This window comes from Lytechinus variegatus, chromosome 9, assembly GCF_018143015.1.
Source record: "Lytechinus variegatus isolate NC3 chromosome 9, Lvar_3.0, whole genome shotgun sequence".
Lineage (NCBI taxonomy): Eukaryota > Metazoa > Echinodermata > Echinoidea > Temnopleuroida > Toxopneustidae > Lytechinus > Lytechinus variegatus.
In genome coordinates, this window is record NC_054748.1 from 14122345 (window position 1) to 14144869 (window position 22525).

The 22525-nt window shown below is 36.3% G+C and overlaps 1 protein-coding gene across 1 annotated transcript; it reads left to right on the forward strand.

The window, feature by feature from the left end:
• Positions 1-73: 73 nt before the first annotated feature.
• On the forward strand, positions 74-17588 carry LOC121421634 (uridine 5'-monophosphate synthase-like). Its single transcript, XM_041616400.1, has 11 exons — positions 74-270; positions 3464-3562; positions 8067-8228; positions 9294-9397; positions 9900-10041; positions 10619-10753; positions 11817-11950; positions 12560-12774; positions 13774-13872; positions 14761-14873; positions 16723-17588. The coding sequence occupies exons 1-11, from the start codon at positions 136-138 to the stop codon at positions 16810-16812; spliced, it is 1428 nt and encodes a 475-aa protein (XP_041472334.1). The 5' UTR covers positions 74-135; the 3' UTR covers positions 16813-17588.
• Positions 17589-22525: the final 4937 nt, after the last annotated feature.

Below are 22525 nucleotides of genomic sequence, written 5' to 3' on the forward strand. Positions count from 1 at the left end.
AAAAGATATTGGGGGGTGGGGTTCATGCAAGTACCAGCGGATACCAATTCAATGACGAAATCCATATCCGATCTATCTCCTGGCGCGAAAATTTGAGACTGCGTGTGACCGGTGTGTACAAAATCAAAACAAGACATGGATTCTGAAAACCTTATTCTTCGTCTGTTCGATGTGAATGCTGTGAAGTTTGGAACTTTTACACTCAAAAGCGGGATTGAATCTCCCGTTTACTTCGATCTGAGAGTAATGGTATCATATCCAGATATTATGGTGAGTTACTTTTGTTGATCGACAAGTTAAACGAGTGCGAATGCGGAAGGGGTCGGTGTTGTATTGACAATGTATGATATAATGCACTGATTGATACACTAGTTTTTATCGGTGTTGTCTCCCTGCCACTCATTGTCATTGAATGAATAGGGTGACCTGGCCTGGGGCCCGTTGCAGAAAGAGTTGCAATCAATCGTAACTCTATCATCATGCGGAACTTGATTTTGGCATTATCGTGATATAGGGAACCACCGTTCACTTCATACAGCAGCGCTTTATTCAGTCACACGCACGGTTCCCTATTTCCACCTCCTTTCACTTTGAACACAAGTGCGAGTACACAAATCTACGAGTGGTTCCCAAAACCACGATTTGGCCTGATTTTCACCCAACCAACAGCGCGCATAATTGGGACTTGCGATTTATTTTTTAACTTGTGTTTAAACGCAACTCTTTCTGCAACGGGCCCCAGATTTCACAAATCAACAAAGAATCAAGAATTTAAGAAGGCTACACATGTTGTGAAAAATATAAAGAGTTGGAAAGGAGGGTGAACAAAAGAGTGAAGCCAAGGAGAGAAAAAAAATTGATGAAAGAAAAGAGCTGAAATGAGACTAAATTTAAAGAAAGAACAAACATGACAAAGAACAGATGAAGGAAAAAATAAAAGAAAGAATAAAAATTAAAAGAATGAAAGAAAGAAAAGAGAGAAAAAAAGTTTTCCGTCATTTCCGTCAACACTTTCAGAGTTATGATGGTAATTCAACAAAGACCCCCAACATGCCCCAGTTACAGGTTCAAATGATAAAAAAATGGACAGATGTTTCAAATGAAAATATTGGTTTAGGAAAGATTTTTCATTGGAACAGCAACCTAAAAGTTTAATCTCATTTCATAATAAGTTTCTTTTGACATATTTTAGGGTAACCATGTCATCGTGGTCTTGACAATTTGACATTTTTAAAAGGCAAAATGCAATAATAAGCTTCAATTATGTTTCATGCAGAAGTTCAAAGTTCAAACTTTCTTTTATTTCAAATTATTAATGTAAAAAAAAACAGCTAGCCTTTACCCTGTTGGGTTCATAGAAAGAAAGGAAGGTGAGATGAATAAATATGTGAAAGACAAAATAAAGGAGAGAAAGGAAAAAAAATTAAGAAAAAAGGAGGAAAGGAAGAATGAAGGAAAGAAAAATGATTCTTTCATTCTTTGAAAATAATGGAAAGAGAAAGAACGAGAACAAAAAGGAGATGGAGAAGGCAGCAAAGAATGGTTTAAGGAAAAAGGGATGAAGGGAAAAAAGGAAATTTTATGAAGAAGGAAAGTAAGAGAGAAAGAAAGAAAAATGAACAGAGAGAGAGAGAAAAAGGTTCAGGAAAGAAAGATAGGAAATAAAGATAGAACAAAAAAGGGTAAGCAGGAATGTTACAAAGATGAAAAAAAGAAGGATAGAAATGAAAGAAAGGGAAAAATTCAAATTTTAAGCAAAAAAAATCCAATTAGGCTACCCTGAACTTCCTGTTCAAAGCTATTGTATATATCATAGATATTGTGATTGATAAGAAAGATCAAGATATGAAACTTTTCAGAATAAATTCTACCATTCACTTTATATCTCATTCAAGTTGTGAACATTTATTAATTTATTTGTAGCAAGTTATAAATGTACAAGTATGCACTCAGCATACTGAGCATAGGTTTTATAGCAACAAGAACTTTTTAAGAATACCCATTAGTGATTTTGAAGTAGAAAAGAACGTTAGAGATGAGAACATAATTCCCAGAATACTGCCCCAGATATAACAGGGCTTATGCTGAATGTTAAATCCCTTTCCTAACAGTCACACAATTTTTACATAAATTGGAACATCAAACAAATGTTTATAGATCGTACAGCAATAGGCCTAATGTCATATTATAAAGTAGGGATAGCCACAAAAATCAAAAGATGATGATATCCATTCAAACCCATTCTGTCTTACAGAGCTTTATGAGAACTTTTTTTTTACACTTTTCTTCATTTCTAAATACTTAATTATTTAATTTGTATTTTTGTATTTAGGTTGTATGATTAGTATTTTGTAACCAATAAAAGGTAAAAGACAGTAGTTAGAACAAACAATTATTTCATGAGAAAGTCTTAACATTAATGGTCACAATATTATTGATCTACATGTGGTACATAACTGTAAACTTATCTTTGTGAAATCGTGAAATCTTAACTAAGAACCGATAATTACGATTATCACTAAACACAAAAAGGCATATGTGGGACAGTGTATTAATGTTGCTTGGAAAAATACCCAGCATTTGATGGAATTCCTTGGATATTTTGCTAATTTCTCAGCAATTGCGCATTTTCTTCCCGTGCCATTTGGCACATATTTTTTTAGTAATATCTACAGACACTCGGGTGTTAATTTTATTAGATTCTGTTCAAACTAATTTTGAGGTCGTTACCACCACAGTACTAGTATTTATATTAAAGGTCAAGTCCACCTCAGAAAAGTGTTGATTTGAATCAATAGAGAAAAATCAGACAAGCACAATGCTGAAAATTTCATCAAAATCGGATGTGAATTAAGAAAGTTATGACATTTCAAAGTTTTGCTTATTTTTAACAAAGTAGTTATATGAACGAGCCAGTTACATCCAAATGAGAGAGTTGATGATGTCATTCACTCACTATTTCTTTTGTTTTTTATTATCTGAATTATACAATATTTCGATTTTTATGAATTTGACGATTAGGACCTCCTTGCCTGAAGCACAAAATGTTAAAATAATGGAATTCGACGTGTTCAGGGAGGAATGAAACTTCATTTCACTTGACAATGACGAGAAAATCGAAATATTTCATATTTCAAACAATAAAAAACAAAAGAAAAAATGAGTGAATGACATCATCGACTCTCTCATTGGGATGTCGCTGGCTCATTCATATAATTGTGTTTATGAAATGAACTTTCTTTTTTTTACATCCGATTTTGATGAAATTTTCAGTGTTATGCTTGTTGAATTTTTCTCTTTTTATTAACAACTCAAGTTTTTGTTGGGGTGGACTTGTCCTTTAAACTAATGATGTAAAGGCGAAAGGTTTCCCCGTTATGTATTTAACATGCAGAATGCTTTTTCGATCCTTAATGATGCAGAATCATGTGATACTCTCAATTTTTTTTTCTTTTATTTACAGGATGCTGTGGCAGATACCTTGTTTGATACTGCCAAAAAGAGTGGGGTCGAATACAGCGTTCTCTGTGGCGTCCCCTACACAGCACTTCCCATAGCTACAGTACGTAATAAGGGGTGGGGGGCAGGGAACTGGCCATGGAGGATTATGCTTTTTTACTGGGGGTGCTGAGCATTGTCACAGCACCCCCAGAAACAATAGATAATCCTCCATTGCCAGGTCCGGGGGGGGGGGGGCAAACTGATCAACACTCTGTGGTCTCTTATACCCCTTTCATAAACCCAATTAAAATGAATTAGGCGGCTAATAGCAGCATAATTTGGTCGTAAAATTGGAGGAGGACAAGAGTTATCCGCATTACTCTGATGTTGCTATTATCCGCATAATAGCGGCATCGGGATAAGATTTTGAGTTTATGAACGCATTTCCAAATAATGCGGATAATTGCCATGGTGCGGTCACAAGGTCACCCTTTTCCAACACAACCGCATCGGAGGGGGCGTGTCCAGTTGTCATGGCGATTATCCGCCTTTTTCAGGACGGGCGGTCGTAAAAATAATGCGGCTTATTTTCGGAGTTTATGAACGCAATTTTTATTGAATTATCCGCATTACTCTTAGGCGGCTAATTGGAGGATAGGTTTATGAAAAGGGTATAATTGACTGTATGTTCATGATTTTACGATAAATATTAATAATATGGAGAATACATGTAAGTTAGCATTAGTTTTATTTGTATTATTTGAATAGAAGAACAATATTTTATTTTGTTTTCGCAGACATGATTACAAAGAAGCTTGTTTACTAAGCCTGAGTCGAATCGATTTTAAAATCGGTGTTCGATCGATGTCATCGAACACCGGTGCAGATTTTGCAAAATCGGTGCATCGAAAAAAAAAAAAAAAAAATACGTCGGCCGGCCGATTCGTTTGGTTTACACAATCAATCATCAAAATATCAGTAATGTCCAACTTTACTACTACTTACTTGATTTCTATTGCCCCCAAATGAAACCGAATGAGTAATTATGATGCTATTCACCATTAATTTGAAGTTTATTTCGATCATAGTTCGAGTCTTACTCGTCTGCTCGTGCCGAGATAATTTATGCACGATGAATTCATGAATGGAAGTCATGGCCATTGATCGTGCATGCGCAGAACTGTTCTTTAATCAAACCAGAAAATGGCCGGAAATTGACGCGATCAACGTAAAATAAATCTTGCTTTCATGAACAATATTAAAATCATGACCATAGAACATTATTTAATCGTAATATTTAACAATAATTTGCATATGATAATCATTAATATGAATTTAGAGCTTGATGTGAAACGTTTGTATTTCGTTTCAGTTTTCAATGGCGGACATCTCATGACGATCGACTTTACTTCTTGAGTCGAGCTAGTGCACTTGTCTAAAAAAATAATCATCACGTCAGGATTGATTCTCGAACATTGTCTACATGCAAAAACTCTGTTCAAGTTCGTAATATCACCATATAATATCATTTTCCATGACAAAACAGAGAAATTGCGTTTGATATTTTTTCCCATCAATTTGAAGCTAGTTTGTGCCCAACTTTGGGCTCTGATTTCATGAATGGGAAAATATGTCATACGTCATCAATCACGCATGCGCATTGTGCTTATTTTCTCGGAGCTTGGAATGGAGGAGACGTCCAGAGATGGAACAATAGAAATAATCCCAGTATTATTTCTTCCATATGAACATAACATACTTTGCTGACATCGTCAATATTCTTAGTATGACCATAAAATCTTGTTAAATCGTAATAATTTAGATGAATTTAGGGCTCGATTCGAAACATTCGTATTTATTTTGATCGCATGCTCAATTGCGTCTAAAAAAATGGATTGTCATTATCAGGATTAATTCTCGAACATCGTCATAACTCATATTCCACAATCTTTCCTCACAATCGTTATATCAGCATTGAATAGCAATTCAAATGACCATCCAGAGAAAATTACGTATTTATTCCCATAAATTTATCTGGAGCTCATTTTGGATCCAACTACACAATCTCAGGCAAGTTACAGCGCTCTCCGTTGATTGCAATTGTTTGCTGGCGCTGACGTCAAGCACGCCTGTTGTTTCGGGAGAGTGAGTGTACGGAGCTGCGGACGGGGCTGGTGAATGGACTGCGAATGCTAGTTGACCGAAAATCATTCGGATCGACTCAGCGTGATTCATGTCTTTATTATTGTTTCATTTTAAACTCATATGTTGTCATCTGCAAATATCATTGTTGAAGATATTTTGGGAAGAATTCTGCTTTGGTCCCCGGCCTTTTTTGTGTGTTTTGTGGTCATGGAAAATACAAACGAACTTTGCTCTGGGTCATTCCATCTGGATTCACCCAGTGGTTGCACCCGACCGTCTCAGAATTCGTTGTAAATTGGTATACATAAAATTCAACATGGCCCAAGCACAAAAACAGAAAAATTATTCAAATCGGTCCGTCGGTTCTCGCGCTACAGCCCGCCCATTTCTCCTTGTTTTGACAAAAATGGGCGTGACCTTCAACTTTCAATGGCCATTGCGTCATAACGTGTTGACCAATTTTCACGAAAGTGGTACTATTTTATAGGAAATTCAGAGAGGAATCCAAAACATGCATCAAATAATGTATTGGAGCGATTTATAAGGTCGTGACCCTTGACCTATTCTTTGACCTTGAATTTGACCCCCGGACAAATAATTTTTTGACTTGATTTTCGTGTATGTTAATTATTTGTATGATATTGACAAAATATGTTAAAACCAATGATGATATTTTATTTCTTCACCTTTAAAAACTCTTCCAAAGATACCATGAAATTTCACTCTAGTCCCACATACTGATATTCATGTTAGTAAAGTGTTCAAAAGTTACATGATTTCTTCTAATCTTAAGTCACAGTATGCAAACACATTAAAAGAAATTAAGCTCATCAGTTCACAAATGAAACATTAAACATTTATGCTCATGAGTAGGTATCTGTTTAGGCATTTTGATGTTCAGCAATATACAGTATATCATATATGCATATATTCTTCTTAGTAAAGTGTTTACCCGGTACTTTTATCATCAAATTGTTGAGTATATGCTTATTTAAGGATCCCTAATATACATATATGATATATATTGCTGAACATAAAAATGCCTAAACAGATACCTATTCATGAGCATAAATGTTTAATGTTTCATTTGTGAACTGATGAGCTTAATTTCTTATCATGTGTTTGCATACTGTGACTTAAAGATTGGAAGAAATCATGTAACTGGTGAACACTTTACTAACATGAATATCAGTATGTGGGACTAGAGTGAAATTTCATGATATCTTTGGAAGAGTTTTTAAAGGTGAAGAAATAAAATATCATTGGTTTTAACATATTTTGTCAATATCATACAAATAATTAACATACACGAAAATCAAGTCAAAAAATTATTTGTCCGGGGGTCAAATTCAAGGTCAAAGAATAGGTCAAGGGTCACAACCTTATAAATCGCTCCAATACATTATTTGATGCATGTTTTGGATTCCTCTCTGAATTTCCTATTAAATGGTACCAGTTTCGTGAAAATTGGTCAACACGATACGACACAATGGCCATTGAAAGTTGAAGGTCACACCCATTTTTGTCAAAACAAGGAGAAAAGGGCGGGCTGTAGCGCGAGAACCGATGGACCGATTTGACTAATTTTTTTTGTTTTGTGCTTGGGCCATGGTGAATTTTATGTATACCAATTTACAACGAATTCCGAGAGGGTCGGGTGCAAAATTGCACTTTCATTGGGTGAATTGGCATGGAATGACCCCTTTGTCATCAGCTTGTGCAACGCTCACCCGGCCAACGCCAGCGCATACCGTCAGTGCGTAGTGCATATGCAAAGCGCATCGCATCGATGCAAAAACAAGACTAAATTTTCCCCGCCTTCAATATTCGATGCATCGATGTTCGATCGAATTAGAGCTGTCGAACACCGGTTTTCAAAATAATCGATATGACTCAGGCTTATTGTTTACCACTGAAGAAACTGTAATGTTTGGAAAGGAACAGTACCCATTTAGCTAATTGGTAACATGATTATTGGGGTATTTATTGAGTATTGAATTATCATGTTATTGATAGTGGGACTATATTATAAGATTACACTGCTCAGAATGCTGCAGTATGGGTTATTGTAATTTTGAGATCAGGTGATTATACTAAGGCCCAGGCCAAATAAAGTGACCCCAAGATATGATCCACAACCATGGAAAGTTGTCAGAATTAAATGAAAGTGTGTAGGAATCACCCGAAGTAATCAACGATGCGGCATGTATCTAAAGTGAAGCGCTGCCATGGACATGACGAACACCTAGGTGATAAAGACGTCGGTAGCGACATCGAGGACGATTATGTGCCTCCTCAACCGTGTCTTATCGATAACAGCTCTTCAACCGCACCCTGTCGGTCATTGCGAGTTCAAGGCTTCTGTTTAGTGTTAATAGAAGACCAAATCGCAGTACATTTAATATCAGTGATGTTAATCATTTTAATTTGTCATGATGTTGCTACACAAACTTAGAAAGACATCTGTTTTTCCTTTCCAGTTGATGGCAGTGAAACAGAAAGTACCCATGGTGATAAGGAGAAAGGAAGCCAAGTCATATGGCACCAAGAAGATGATAGAGGGCGCTTTCCAGGAAGGAGAAGTGTGCTTGATCGTGGAGGATGTAGTTACGACTGGCTCAAGCGTCATGGAAACAGCACAGGTATGTGTCTTAGGATCTAGGGTTACACATTAAAGCTTACTATAGAGGACCCTTTCCAGGAAGGAGGAGTGAACTTGATCGAGGAGGATGTAGTTACGACTGGCTAAGGCGTCATGGAAACAATACAGGTATTTCCTGGGTTAGGATTACACATTAAAGCTAGCTTTAAGAGAACGCTTCCAAGGAAGGAGAAGTGTGCTTGATCACGGAGGATTTAGTTACGACTGGCTCGAGTGTCATGGAAACAGCACAGGTAGTAGGTGATGTCACAAAGTGGAGCAAACTACAAGTGGAAGTCTGCATTAGACCATGAAACAATCATTCGTCACAATGTGATGCACAGGTTTTTAGTGTTTGTCCTCCAGATGCCTGAATGCACTAATCTTTAATGAAGTCACATTCTATGCCATTGGCATTACCAAGATGAAAACATAGTTTGCAAAAATATTGGAGGATGTAATGTCTCAATTACACAACTTTTTCTTCCCTTTTGCATTAGATGTTCAGTATTTTGAAGGGGTACTCCAGGCTGAAAGTAATATGAAAAATCAGACAAACAAGGAACTGAACATTTATCAAAAGTTATGACATTTTAAAGGTTTGCGTCGTTTCAGAGAAACAGTTCTACATGTATGCTGTATGCATGTTTTCATAAATGTATTTGATGAGCAAACCGACAATGTCATGTCCCCACTTGTTCTTTTGTATTCTTTGCATGAAATTTTATCCTCCAAGAATTAAAAAATTGGATAGGCAACTGATGCATTAGATATTCATTGGTGCACCTTCTTATAAGGGAGACATATATCACTCATGTATGAAAATGTGAAATGATTATGATTTCATTAAGTGGGGAGGTGACAGCTCACTTAGTGAATATTCATGATGATGTGCAACTGTTTTCTTGAAGCATTGCTTAACTTAATAACTTTATTATTTGTTATCTGATTTCGATTGGATTTTCAGCATTTTGCAGAGTCAAGTTTTTAATATTTATTCAAATGTAATTATTTTCAGCTCGGAGCACTCGTTTTATAATGAAATTCATTATTCTGTCATCCTCAGTCTCTCGCAGAAGTTGGTTTGAAGGTGAAGGACGCCATCGTGCTTCTGGATCGAGCTCAGGGAGGAGCAGATAGGTTAAGAGATTCAGGCATCAATCTTTACAGGTAAATACAAATTAGTATGATAATGAATAGCTTTTGTGTAGCTCATATCACACTATGAATATAACATCTCTATGCGCTTCCAAAGGAAATAGATATTATTACTCTGGCTTTAGCTTGGCCGCTGTAATTACTTACGGTGCACACGTATCTCAAGGAATTTAATATCTGGATTTATAAAGTGCATTCAAGTGCTCAGTGCATTCAAGGAAATAATCCTGCTGGGTAACCATTCACCTCACCTGGGTCGAGTGCAGCACATTGTGGATAAATTTCTTGCTGCTGAAGAAAAAAACGCCATGGCGGGGATTTGAACCCACGACCATCTGTTTGAAAGGCAAGAATCAGAGCCACTAGACCACGGCACGCCCACCGGGTACCTACCGGCTACCCATTTACCTCACCTGGGTTGAGAACATTACAATGAAAGGAAATGTACATGTATTTAATTTAAAAAAGTTTACTTTTGAATAATGATATTCAATTTATGACCTGTCTTCTCCAGTGCGTTTGACCTTCCACGCATCCTAGAAGTCTTGCATGCCCACGGTAAGATCACTGATGAGGTCGTTAAGAGTGTCAAGGCTTTCATCCAGGAAAATATGGTCAATCTACCTCAGGAACCAGCGGCTAAGAAACCAAGGAGGGTAAGTTGTTAAATGAACGATGTTGAGGGTGATAGTATACAAATATTCAATGTTTTTGGGTGCGATCATTCTAAATCTTACATGAGCGTGCAAGTTGAAAGAATCTATTTACAGAGGAGTATGATGATGATGGTAATGATGGGCATGATGACAACGGTGTTGATGACGATGATGGTGATGAGTGATCATGATGGTGATGATGGTGATGATGATGATGATGATGATGATGATGACACAGTGATGGTGATGGTAATGATGATGGTGATGGTGATAATGATGATGGTGATGATGATGGTGATGATGATGATGGTGATGATGATGATTGTGTTAATGATGAAGATGATTATGGCGATGATGATGGTGGTGATGAGGATAATGCAGGAATGATGGAGATGGTATGATGAAAATGATTGTGATGATGCAAGGGACATGCCACTTGCATATCCCTGATGATGCTATGCATTGTGGTGGCATGAAATAGTTCCTAATTGACACGATTGTCATGTCGAGCTCCTAATATCTCCATGTATCTACTGCTTGTAAGATTGTACAAAATACTAAATTCATACTTTTCTAGGAATATCTTGGTTACCAAGCCAGGGCGGAGCTTTGTCAACATCCTGTTGCTAAGCAACTGTTTGGAATTATGGAAGACAAGCAAACCAATCTAGCATTCTCAGTCGATGTGACAACATCGAGTCAAGTCTTAGAGGTATTTCATTCATTTTTCATCAAAGTTTGTTTCACAAATTCTTAAAGTCATCGAATCTTTTTCTCTTGTACATCACTGTTTCTGCTCTACGCTAGAAAAAAAAATGGGGATAGTTTTCACAACTTACTACTTAAATATGCAACATTGGATATGCTTTTAATTTGATTTCCAGGGCTCTTTTGAGGATTTGGGGGGCTAAATCAGCCCCCGCCCCCTGTTTAATTTTCCCATGTTCTGCTCTAATTTTCTAATAATTCACCTACGACCAGTTGGTCTACTAACAATTTGGTCTTAACCCGTCATTGTCTATATGGTATTATGAATTGTTAATGAGTATTAAAGATTTTTATTCAACAAAGTATAAATAAGACAATAAGACTATTTGGGCATTCAACAAAATGGTAGTTAGCCCAGGTGAGTGTTAGCTTAAGTAATGTTTAGACCAAGTCAGTGGGACCAAAGGGATAGTATAAACAGAGTAAATTTAGATGGTATTAGACGATATGAGAATGAGACCATTTGCAGGTAAACATAGTGGATACAAACCATCAGTTCTAAACTCTGTCTTGCACATTATAGCGTTCTCTTTCATGGATTTTCTTTTCAGTTGATGACCACGTGGGTCCGAATATCAATGTGCTATTAAGACTTGGACCATTTGCTGTCAGACTAAGGAATACAAAGCATCATTTCTGTTTCTGTTTGTTTGTGGTAACTCCCGTAGGAACTCGACAGGACAGCATTTTTTGCTGGTAAACGCCAAGCTGGTATATAACCAATTACCTTGGAAACATTTTACGCCTAGGTTAATCAGTCATAGTGGCTGACGTAATAGACGACAGATATCACTCTTGGGCCTTTTTATCAAAGTGGAGACAATGGCAGAGTTGGGATTCGAACTCACAACCTTGCGATTATGAGTCCAATGCTCTAACCACTGGACCACACGACCTGCGTGTACTAAAGAATTAGACCATTTGCCGTCATTAGCTACACACTGTCAGTTCTGTAACAGTCTAGCACAGCATTCTCGCATTTTTTCTTTCATGGATTTTCTTTTCAGTTGGCTGACCAAGTGGGCCCTTACATCTGTGTACTAAAGACCCATGTCGACATCCTTGAAGACTTCAGTTCTACCTTCATTCAATCTCTACAGGATTTGGCTGAGAAACATAACTTCCTCATCTTTGAAGACAGGTGTGTACTTCAGGGTTACCCTGTAGGAACTCTGCTATTTTGTAGCTGTAGTTTTTCAATTATCAGTTGCCCAAGCTGCTGATCTGTAAGACCTGTTTTGTTTATAGATTATAAGGATTCTTTTATTCATCGACATATAGTGCCCTATCTTCATAATGGGTTTGAAGCATTGGCATATATAGAAAGTTAAGACCAGTCCATTTCTTTATAAAATTAAACAAAATAGTTACTGTCTAGCTATTTACCTATCACTAGCCTCTACCTCATATTCACCAATTTGTAGATAGGTAAAACTCATAAAAACAGCTTTCTTTACTCATTTTGTTTGTTTATTGTTTATCATGTGTATTTGAATATCTGAAAATCAATGAATTAAATTGGATTGAACGCGATAATTTATCAAAATCAAAATAAATATATTGTCCAACAGTTATCCTAGTCAATCAGACATCGATGCTCCTCAGGCAATCAAAATAAAAAAAGTTGTCTGTTCTTACAAATGTCAGATTACAAATGAAGAAATGATTGAAGATTTGATGAAACACTCTCCTGAACATTTCAATGATTATCAATTATTTTTAAATTTATTTTCGCTGTATTTCTACCCAGAAAATTTGCTGACATTGGCAACACGGTGCAGCATCAGTACTCGTCGGGCATGTACAAGATATCAGAGTGGTCTCACATTACCAACGCACACTCTGTGGCTGGGCCTGGCATCATCAGTGGTCTCAAGGCGGTGGGTGGGGCTAAGAACCGTGCCTGCCTCCTGATTGGTCAAATGAGCTCCAGTGGTAACCTAGCAACAGGGGAGTATACAAAAGGTAACGAATGAGAGGATCTTATCTAATTTTTGAATGATGGATGTGTACAGGAGTGGGAAAGAGATAGAAAAATAATATGGAATAAATTCAGAGGACTGTGGAATTGATTTGTTTTTCTTGTATTTTGTAACTTGTTTCCTTCTTCGCTCAAGATATATCCGGGGCATTTGTATTTGAAACCAAGAATACTTTTACTTTTCAATTATGATTAGCATTTCTGGTGGAAAAAAGAAAAGAGTTCAACTATGTGCTGTACACCAATACACCAAATAAGTTTTGTGTAGCAGTCATAAAACATGAGGAGCAATCTGTGATATGAAACAAAAAAAGTATTTCCTACACAGCATATATTCTTGAATTTTGAATTAGTTGCACCCGAAAAGCTCATCATCAGCTGTTCAGGGTGGAAGTAAGGGTAACAGTGTGTATGGAAGTAAAAGAAGCCAGACATAGTGAGAATAGCAGGAGGGTGCTTGCTGATTAATGTCGGCTTCATAGTGTTCATTTTCAGGGTTCCCCCAGTCATGGAAAAATCCTGGAAAAATTTGTGGTCATGGAAAGTCAGGGAATTTGGAAAATTTGTGAAAAGTCATGGGATTGCATTTACCTCTTAGCTGCTGGCTGTCCAGTTTGTCTCGTCTCGCAACTCTCATACTCTGTGATCATACTCTGCTGTCATAATTGGTGTTCATGATATCCATCTTTTTCCCCAGTTTTGTGACATCCCAAATTCTACACAACTCCCGGGACGTCACAGGAAGTCATGAAAAGCAGCAATTTAGTCATGGAAAAGTCATTGAATTCTGTTTTCAATTTTCTGTTGGAACCCTGATTTTTACAAGATGTTGGTGGTAGTGTCTAAAAAGACCAACAGCATCTACAGAGATAATGGAGAAGATATCTATGTTATGTTCAGTTCGTTGACAATGTCATTAAGATACTAAATCCTGCTTCTTTTCAAAATCTCAACCATTTTCATTCATTCTTGTATCACCATAGCAACCGTGAAGATGGCTGAAGAGAACAGTGACTTCGTCATCGGTTTCATCTCGACGTCCTCGCTCACCCCAGACCCAACGTTCATCCACATGACACCGGGTGAGTATGCTCAGCTGATAAGGGGGACTGTTTCATTAAACTGATAAGTAAAGTTATGCACGACTTTATGATGGTGGGCCCAAAGTCTGCGCACCAACAATTTGAGTTAAGATTCAACATGAATTTCTTCTTATTTCACAAAATTTTTCAGTTAATGTTTCTTATTTTATTAAAAGTAAGTGTACCAAATTTCTCATTAGAAAAATGAAAGAAAATATAGGAATAGGATTTTCTTGAAAAAACCTAGGCAGTCATTTTCAGATTGAAAAAAAATGGTACCCCATGTCTGCGCACTCATTCACTTTACACACGATTCAGGGATTTTGATGAGAAAGGCTGCATTTTGAGGCAGTCACATGAAATGCCCTAAATTCATTATTTTCACACTATTTTGAGTCGGATTTTTTTATGAATACCTGTCTATGTATTGCATGTGTAAACTTTGGGCTCGCTGCGTATCATCTTTTACAAGAATCGCGCAGACAAGGGGGAACTTGCCATACGATGGATTGGAATATAAACTGCCAAAGTATGCGATTAGCTATAGGGATTGCCTTATATGCTTTGTAGATATTTGCGAGTGTTCCTGTCTGTCTTTCCTAGGCAAGTGTTGTCTTCTATGTATGGTCTTTTATCTTTGTAATAACAGTACTCTGCCTGTCAGTGGCTACATTTATAAATTTTCCAACTAAGAAAAGCGTTAATAAACCTACTATCATCTGCAAACTGTAAAACCCTAAAACACAATAAAAAATTATGATTCTACTCCTTAAAGAGATGATGAGGCAACAGGGATTAAGGGAGAGGGACAACTTTACAGAATTTTATATTTTGTTTTTATCAAACGATATTTGAAGTTTTGCCATGACATTCTTGCTTGTTTTATAGGTGTGAAGCTTTCCGAAGGGAAGGACAACCTAGGTCAGCAGTACTTGACTCCTGCGGAGGTCATAACCAACAGGAAGAGTGACATCATCATCGTTGGACGAGGCATTTACCAGGTAACGTTAAACCTCATTGTAGAGATTATGGCCTGTATCACACAGGCTGTCTTATTACAGGCTATGAAATATTTCATTTATTAGTGATAGGTAACTGATTGTTGTCATCAACTTCATTATGAAGTAGTCTCTCATGCTATCTGACATTCTTTTAACCCTAAATCTCCCGGGGTATTTTGATTCTTGTCATTCCCGGGGGGGGGCCATCATGGCCCCCCCTTAAGATCTTGGCCGCCGATCGCGCGAGCGACGCAAAAATTTGCACGCTGGTAGTGTGTGATGTAATCTACAAGGCTGTATGGTAAAATTTTCCAAAATAATGAGATTTTATTTTGTATGAATTAATTATGCTATTAAATTTATGCATAAATCATACTTTTTGCTCTAATTCACTAAATAAAGCTCCTAGAATGCTAATTTTTGGTAAAAATTTTCTTTGTAGCATCCTTCACAATCGTAATTCAAAAAAACTTTGGTTTGGAAATAAATTTCTTATGTATTTTATTGTTTTATGAATTTGTTATGTATTTCTTTGTTTTTCTACATTTTGTTTTTTATTGTTTTTTCAATGGAAGTTGTTCCAGACATAATTCTGATCATAAACAAGGCAAAATTAATTCAGTTTAATCAGTAATAGTAGAAATAATGATACATTTATGAATTTTGGCTAAATACGCAATTTGCATTGGATTTGTACATGAAATCACGTTTATGAGCAATTTTGGGTCTGACATGCACTTGCATTGTAACCGTTACCCGGGCATCACAACTTTGGTCTCAAAAATTTGCGCGAGACTTGAATGTAAAAAGTCAGTGAGCTGCGAGGTGAAAAAATTTCGCGCAGCAGATATATCGCGAAAATTGTTGAGGGGGGGGCCATTATGGCCCCCACGGGAGAATTAGGGTTAAGGGATCATTTGATATTTCACTTTATTAGTTTTTAACTCTTTTCAAAATATTTCTAAGGTCATGTATTAACTTACACTTCTTTCAGTGTTTAAAGGACAAGTCCACCCCAACAAAAAGCTGCTTTGAATGGAAAGAGAAATATCAGACAAGCATAACACTGAAAATTTCATCAAAATCCGATCTAAAATAAGAAAGTAATGACATTTTAAAGTTTTGCTTAATTTCACAAAACGGTTATATGCACATCCTGGTCGGTATGCAAATGAGGGGACCGATTACATCACTCACTCACTAATTCTTTTGTATTTCATTATGTGTAATATGAAGTATTTCAATTTTCTCCTCATTGTCATGTGAAAAAAAATCATTCCTCCCTGAACATGTGGGATTCTATTGTTTTAACATTTTGTGGTTCAAACAAGAGGGTCCTATTTGTCAAATTCGTAAAAATTGAAATATTGTATAATTCAAACAAACAAAAGAAATAGTGAGTGACATCATCGACTCTCTCATTTGCATATCACACTGAATTGTGCATATAACTGTTTTGTGAAAAATAATAATTTTCTTATTTTACATCCGATTTTGATGAAGTTTTCATCGTTATTTTTGTTTGATTTTTCTCTATTTATTCAAATCAACTTTTTCTTGGGGCAGACTTCCCCTTTAAAATTTGGGGTATGTTGGCCATAATGACCACCCATATAGTTCTAATTATTATCTCCAAGTGGGCTTTTTTCATGAAATGTCCAACCTTTTTGTATCTGGCCCACTTTTTTCCACTTTCCGAAACACTGATTAATGCATGGTGTTGAGTACACTGTGGTCGCTCTTGTGCCCATGTATTATGAAATGCACAAATTGTCCATTTTTTATCTGACTATTATATCTGCAGTGATTTCTGGCGTAATCCATTCATTCCTTTCCACTTCTTTTTTAGGCATCTAATCCAGCTGAGGTAGCGAGGCAGTATCAGGAAGCCGGTATGAAGGCCTATCATCAACTATTAGAAGGAGAGACAGACAGATGAGGTCCGATGAGATTCTCATATCAACATGTATGTTAATCAGGGTATGCTCATTTTTAAAGAGGATTTTTGAGGTCATACACTGCACAATAATCCCAAAGACAAGAGTCCCCAGTTTACCACAATACAGAATTTAGGGAGAAAATGGAATTGACGGAATTTCACGAAACCAATGTTTTCAGGCCCCTTCGGATTGAATTATGAAAAATACAGGTAAAATCATGAAAATTGAAGTGAATTCCTATGATACAAAAACGATGTATCAGTGAAAAATCTGCAAATCATCTTGTTCATGCTGTTCAGAGTGCTTACAATATGTTGCCAATCTGCTATCTGCATACTGCAGTGCCTGTATGTTGATTAGAAACTTGGCTTTGCCTAGATTTTTATCTGCTATCTTCATGTACAATTGTTTTGTACATGTCAACAGAGATCACAAAATAGAACACAGAATTTGCAGAGATGCTAACTTCAAAGACCCAGGGCCCGTTTCATGAAGACACATTTTAATACAAAAAAATTGCAGTTTCTGATGAGCCTATGAAATTGAATGATTTCAGTAGCTTTAAACTGTAATTGCAAATTCGTTATAAAAAGTTTTATGAAACGGGCCCCAGCTGTGCATGAGATTTTCTGTGACTCAGTGTGATATCACAGGCATTATGTACAGTACGTACATAATACATAACATAATTGTGTATGATATATACATAATACATAATATATGTTGGAGCGTTGTGGCCCAGTGGATAAGTCTTCTGACTTTGAAACAGAGGGTCGTGGGTCGAATCCCAGCCATGGCGTAATTTCCTTCAGCAAGAAATTTATCCACATTGTGCTGCACTCGACCCAGGTGAAGTGAATGGGTACCCGGCAGGATTAATTCCTTGAATGCACGAGCGCTGAAAGGTAGCTCGAGCTAAAGGGTAATAATAGTAACAACGCGCCTCGGAATAGAATATTTCTAGATAGATGGCGCTATACAAGTGCCTATTATTATTATATATGGGGATAGGCTGTGATACCGGCATGAGAAAGAGATTTTGGGCGATGGGCAAGATTCTCAAAGACGGTAATCTCACACCTGAAGCTCGAGACGGGGTATGTCTGAATTTGTGTTTTGGGAAAATGGAAAACTGGGGACTCAACCTAAAGCCAACATTTTTCAACAACAAAGCTATTAGTAACTAAGCACAGGATCATTTTGTGTACAAAGTCAGTAGGATATTAAGCATCCAAAATGTCTTTAGGCTTACGGAGCTTACGGAGCAGTTTTTCGTCGCAAGGTGACAAATCATTGTGGTCCATTAGAAAAGTTAGCACAAAATGTGAAAAATTATGCTGGATGTATGGAGAGACTCACCACATCTTATTGTATACTTTTATATCATTTTTGTTTTGACTTACTGTATTTATCATGGTTTATGATGACATAGTGGAATCATTGTGATGCCATGAGATTGCCAGCACAAATTTAGACAATTTTATAGACTTGAAGCCCGTATTCTGAATCAGGGGTTAAGTTAAACTTCTTCTAAAGTTGTGGTTTGACTGATGCACTACAGGTTTGATTGATTAGCTCATCTCTTACTCGGGTCATTCATAACTGTCTGGGAATAATAACTGAATCAGTTTTCTTTGCCATTATAGCACGATGAAAGAGAAAATTACACATAAGAAACATACACTGTTAACAAGATTTTTACACTTTTGGCTTCCCATAATTTTAAGCACAGATTTAGACCATGGCCTAAGTTAACCTGACTTCAGAATATGGACCAAAGCATGTAATGCATGTTCATAAGAATAAAATGTGGGTGATTTTTTTCCGACAGTATTCAAAATCTATGAAAAGTGATCAGGGAGCCGTAACACAAAGGTTAGTGATCAATCGCTAAATGAAATGACCAGTCAAGATCCTTGTTGCATGCGCTTTTTGCTATGTAGACTATGAACCAATAAAAATTGATCTTTGAAATTAGCAATCAATCGCTAACCTTTGTGTTACGGGACCCATATCTTGTCTCATTGAATCTAAATGAGGCTTCATTAATAATTATAAGGTGCAAGAATAGGGTGCACAATGTTTTCTACAATATTATTTCAAAGTATGACTGTGTCTCAAATATTTTTTTTTAGGGACATGTAACTAATAATGAACTGAAATGTTTAATGAACAGATGAAATCATGTTCAATTTATTTGTGAAGATGGTATTTTATGTAACTTTTAGGAAGCCCTACATGGTGGAGCTGCTTACATGGGAGGTCATGAAATCAGACTTTAAAAATAGTATGAAGTGCCAAAATGGGAAGCTCTTTGCTATTGATATAAGGTAATTCCATAAAATATGTACGTCTGACTCTCTATGTGTGGGACCTTCATGAATTTTTCTGTCTCTGATTTGTAATGTTCACAAACGACCATGACTTGGTCAGTTTATAAAGTGAAGTATGACTTGAGAAAAATGGGGGTTGGACGTACAAAAAAAAGTTGATAATTTTATGGAATTTTAAGCTGTCAGCCATTGTGGCTAATCAAAATTTAAGTTTATTGTTGCATGAAATATTGTGAATTAATGCATCATTTGACCAGGTAACTTCTGATGGGATTGCCATTAGCCTGTTGGCCAAAGTAGAAAAATGTTCAGCAGACCCCTGAGGCTATGAAAAGTATATAATTGAGTTTTATATCATGACAGTGAAACATTCGAGATCCGTTTGATACTGAAATTTTGTGAGATTATAGACATTCAACAGTGTAATTCAAATTTTTTATATTTTTTGTTATTTGATTTTGGTCTCTTAGGACACTTACCATCTTGTTAAAATTACTATTGATTTATAAAGAAATTTGTCTTCCATTTCTCTCAGCTCAACACTACAATCATTAAACTGTATACAGATTGATATAAATCGGTGTATAAATCCAGGAAGGGGAGGGGCGCATACATTCTTAATTCCGAAGCTTTGTTATTCGGAAGGTTCGTTAGTCCGAAAACGAAATGAGGTTCATAATTCCGAAGGTTTGTTAGTCCGAAAACGAAATGATTAACGAACCTTACTTCGTTTTCGGACTAACGAACCTTCGGAACAACGGATCTTATTTCGTTTTCGGATTAACGAACCCTCGGAACATCGAATCTTATTTCGTTTTCGGATTATCGAACGTTCGGAATAATGCCACAAATGTTCAGATTAACGAACCCTTTTATGTTTTCGGATTAACGAACATCGAGGTATGGGCAATTTACCTGTTTCGGAATTACGAACCTTCAGAATTGCAAAGTGTAACCGGGGGGGGGGGGGTGGATGCTGTAGCACTTTCCCCTGTCCCTGCACTTGCCATTTTTTGCTCATTTAAATACTGATACATTATATGTTTATTGATTGTTTTCTTTACTCTATTTGTGAGATAATAGTACTTGGTAATAAAGAAAGGACACATTAAATGTGTATTTTTGTATTTGGAAGAAGATTAATTATTGTATTTTCATTTAGTATATTTGTCTGTTTGATTCATTACCTATAAAACATGGGCATAGATAAACCAGGGAAAATGATAGTAAAAAAGAATGTATGTTGTTTTAAAATGCGATGATACTTTCCTATAGAAAGCAAAAAAAAATACTTAAATAGGGTGATCTGGAAGGTATTCGAAGTATGGGTTTATTCCTAGGTCTACTCATTGTTAAAGATTTAGGCAGGAAAGCCAAGTTTGTTGAAGATTTCTTCCCACCAACTCTGTCAAATTTAATGCTCCCATCTACCAATGAACTGACTCCACACCGACTGACGGTATGTCTTAAGTTATAGCTTTGATCGGTTTGTTTGTGTGACTGTCACATAAGAAACGTTCAGAACTGGATATGAACTATTCTCCAGAGCTCTGAAAATCTGGGGAGCGTTTCATGAAAAGTTTTGTCGGTGAATTTTACCACCTTATGTGCTCTGAGCCAATCAGATGCAAGGATTTCAGTAGCTTATAACAATAACAAGGGAAAAATCACTATTTGTTTCATGAAATACTCCCCAGAAGTCCAAGCAATTAGCATCAATTCATACAAGTAGTCGGTAACGAATTTAGGAAGGGGCACAACTGGCCTGTGCCTTCCAGAGTCATAAAAAAATTGTGCAAATTGTGTTTTTTGCATGTCAAATTTGTCTTGACATAAATGAGCTACATATTTGGGAGTGAAGACATTTTTAGGGGGGGGGGGGGCTTGTTAAAACTTTTCTGAGCAAAAATGTCCCCCCTGTTCGATGTTCGATCTGCCCCTGCAAGTACATGTAGTTAAAAATTTAGTAAATAAAGCAAGCATGAAAAGTGCTGTGGTTTAAAGAGACAAATCATTTATTAAACATTTGTACCCATTTTATAAAAAAAATCCTCACATTCAAAACATAGCTCTTTATCATTACACAAATAACTATTTACAATGAGATTTCATGAGAAAATATTTCACAGTAAAATGACTTTCAGTTAATATTTGTATTTGGACTCGTTTATCAAAACACGTAGAACAAAATTGATAGACACACCACCACTTTACAACAGATTGCTTTAGTTAATGTAGTATGCTAATAGTTAATGTAGTAACGTATTTTTAAGCTGTAAGAGGAATTATGTCATTGAACATCAAATCAAGTACACTGACATATTTTATACTCTTGGCATGTTGAAATGATTCTGAAGAGATAGTTAACATTTTGTTCTTTTGATATTTTCTGTGAATTTGCTTTCCAGCATGAAGGCAGGGGAGAGACGGGGAGTTAAAGGCAGAGAGAGAGGGAGAGACAGATAAATGGAGAGAGAGAGATTTGAGGGGGGAGGGATGAGTTTAGATGAATTGTGGAAAGATGTGCTGATACTAGTATCAATCATTCTTTTTTTTTTCATTTTACTGTCCAATGAGCATAACTAGGTATAGAATTGTTTAGTTGTCTGCTATTTATTAATTTTTTAGAAGTTGATGTCAACACACATTGTTAATAATATCAACCCCTCTGTATCTACTTATAGAGCTTTGCCTTAAAGAGTTACTTCAGTAAGAGTAACTCATTTTATAGTTGCAGAAATTATTTGGATGCAACAAATGTGAATGAAATTAGGGTGGAAATTGGTGGGCAAACTCGTGCACGGAAGACGGAATTGACTACTGCCAAAAAGCTGTTTTACTGAACTTGTAGAACATCACTGATTGTAATAATAGTAATCATTGGAATAATATCTTCTACTTTGCCTGTTTCTGCCAAATCTCCTGAAGAAACCTTTTGGAGGAAAACCAGGGAAACAAAAGTAGAATGAACTATGTCTCTTTTGTCTATGATATTGCAGTCGCACCAACAAGGCCGACTCCAAATCAACCGATGGTATGTGGTTGAAAATCAAAGTAATTATGAAATATATGAAATAGCTTTAATCAGTCTGGAGTTGGTTCAATGTTATGTAACTGTAACACCAATAGCCCAATACTTGTAACTTTACAGGAATATTCATGTAAAATCTTGTCTTCTTATTAATAATTTATTATTTCTTATCATTATTTCCACACTTAATCCTTCATTGGACATCGTTCTTCTGCAGTCTAAATCATAAAAGCCTGATAATAATTGTACCTTTACAGCAATTTTTATGTTAAATCTTGTCATTTAATTAATCATTGATTATTTCTATTGATTATTTCCACGCTTCATCCTTCATTGGACATCGTTGCT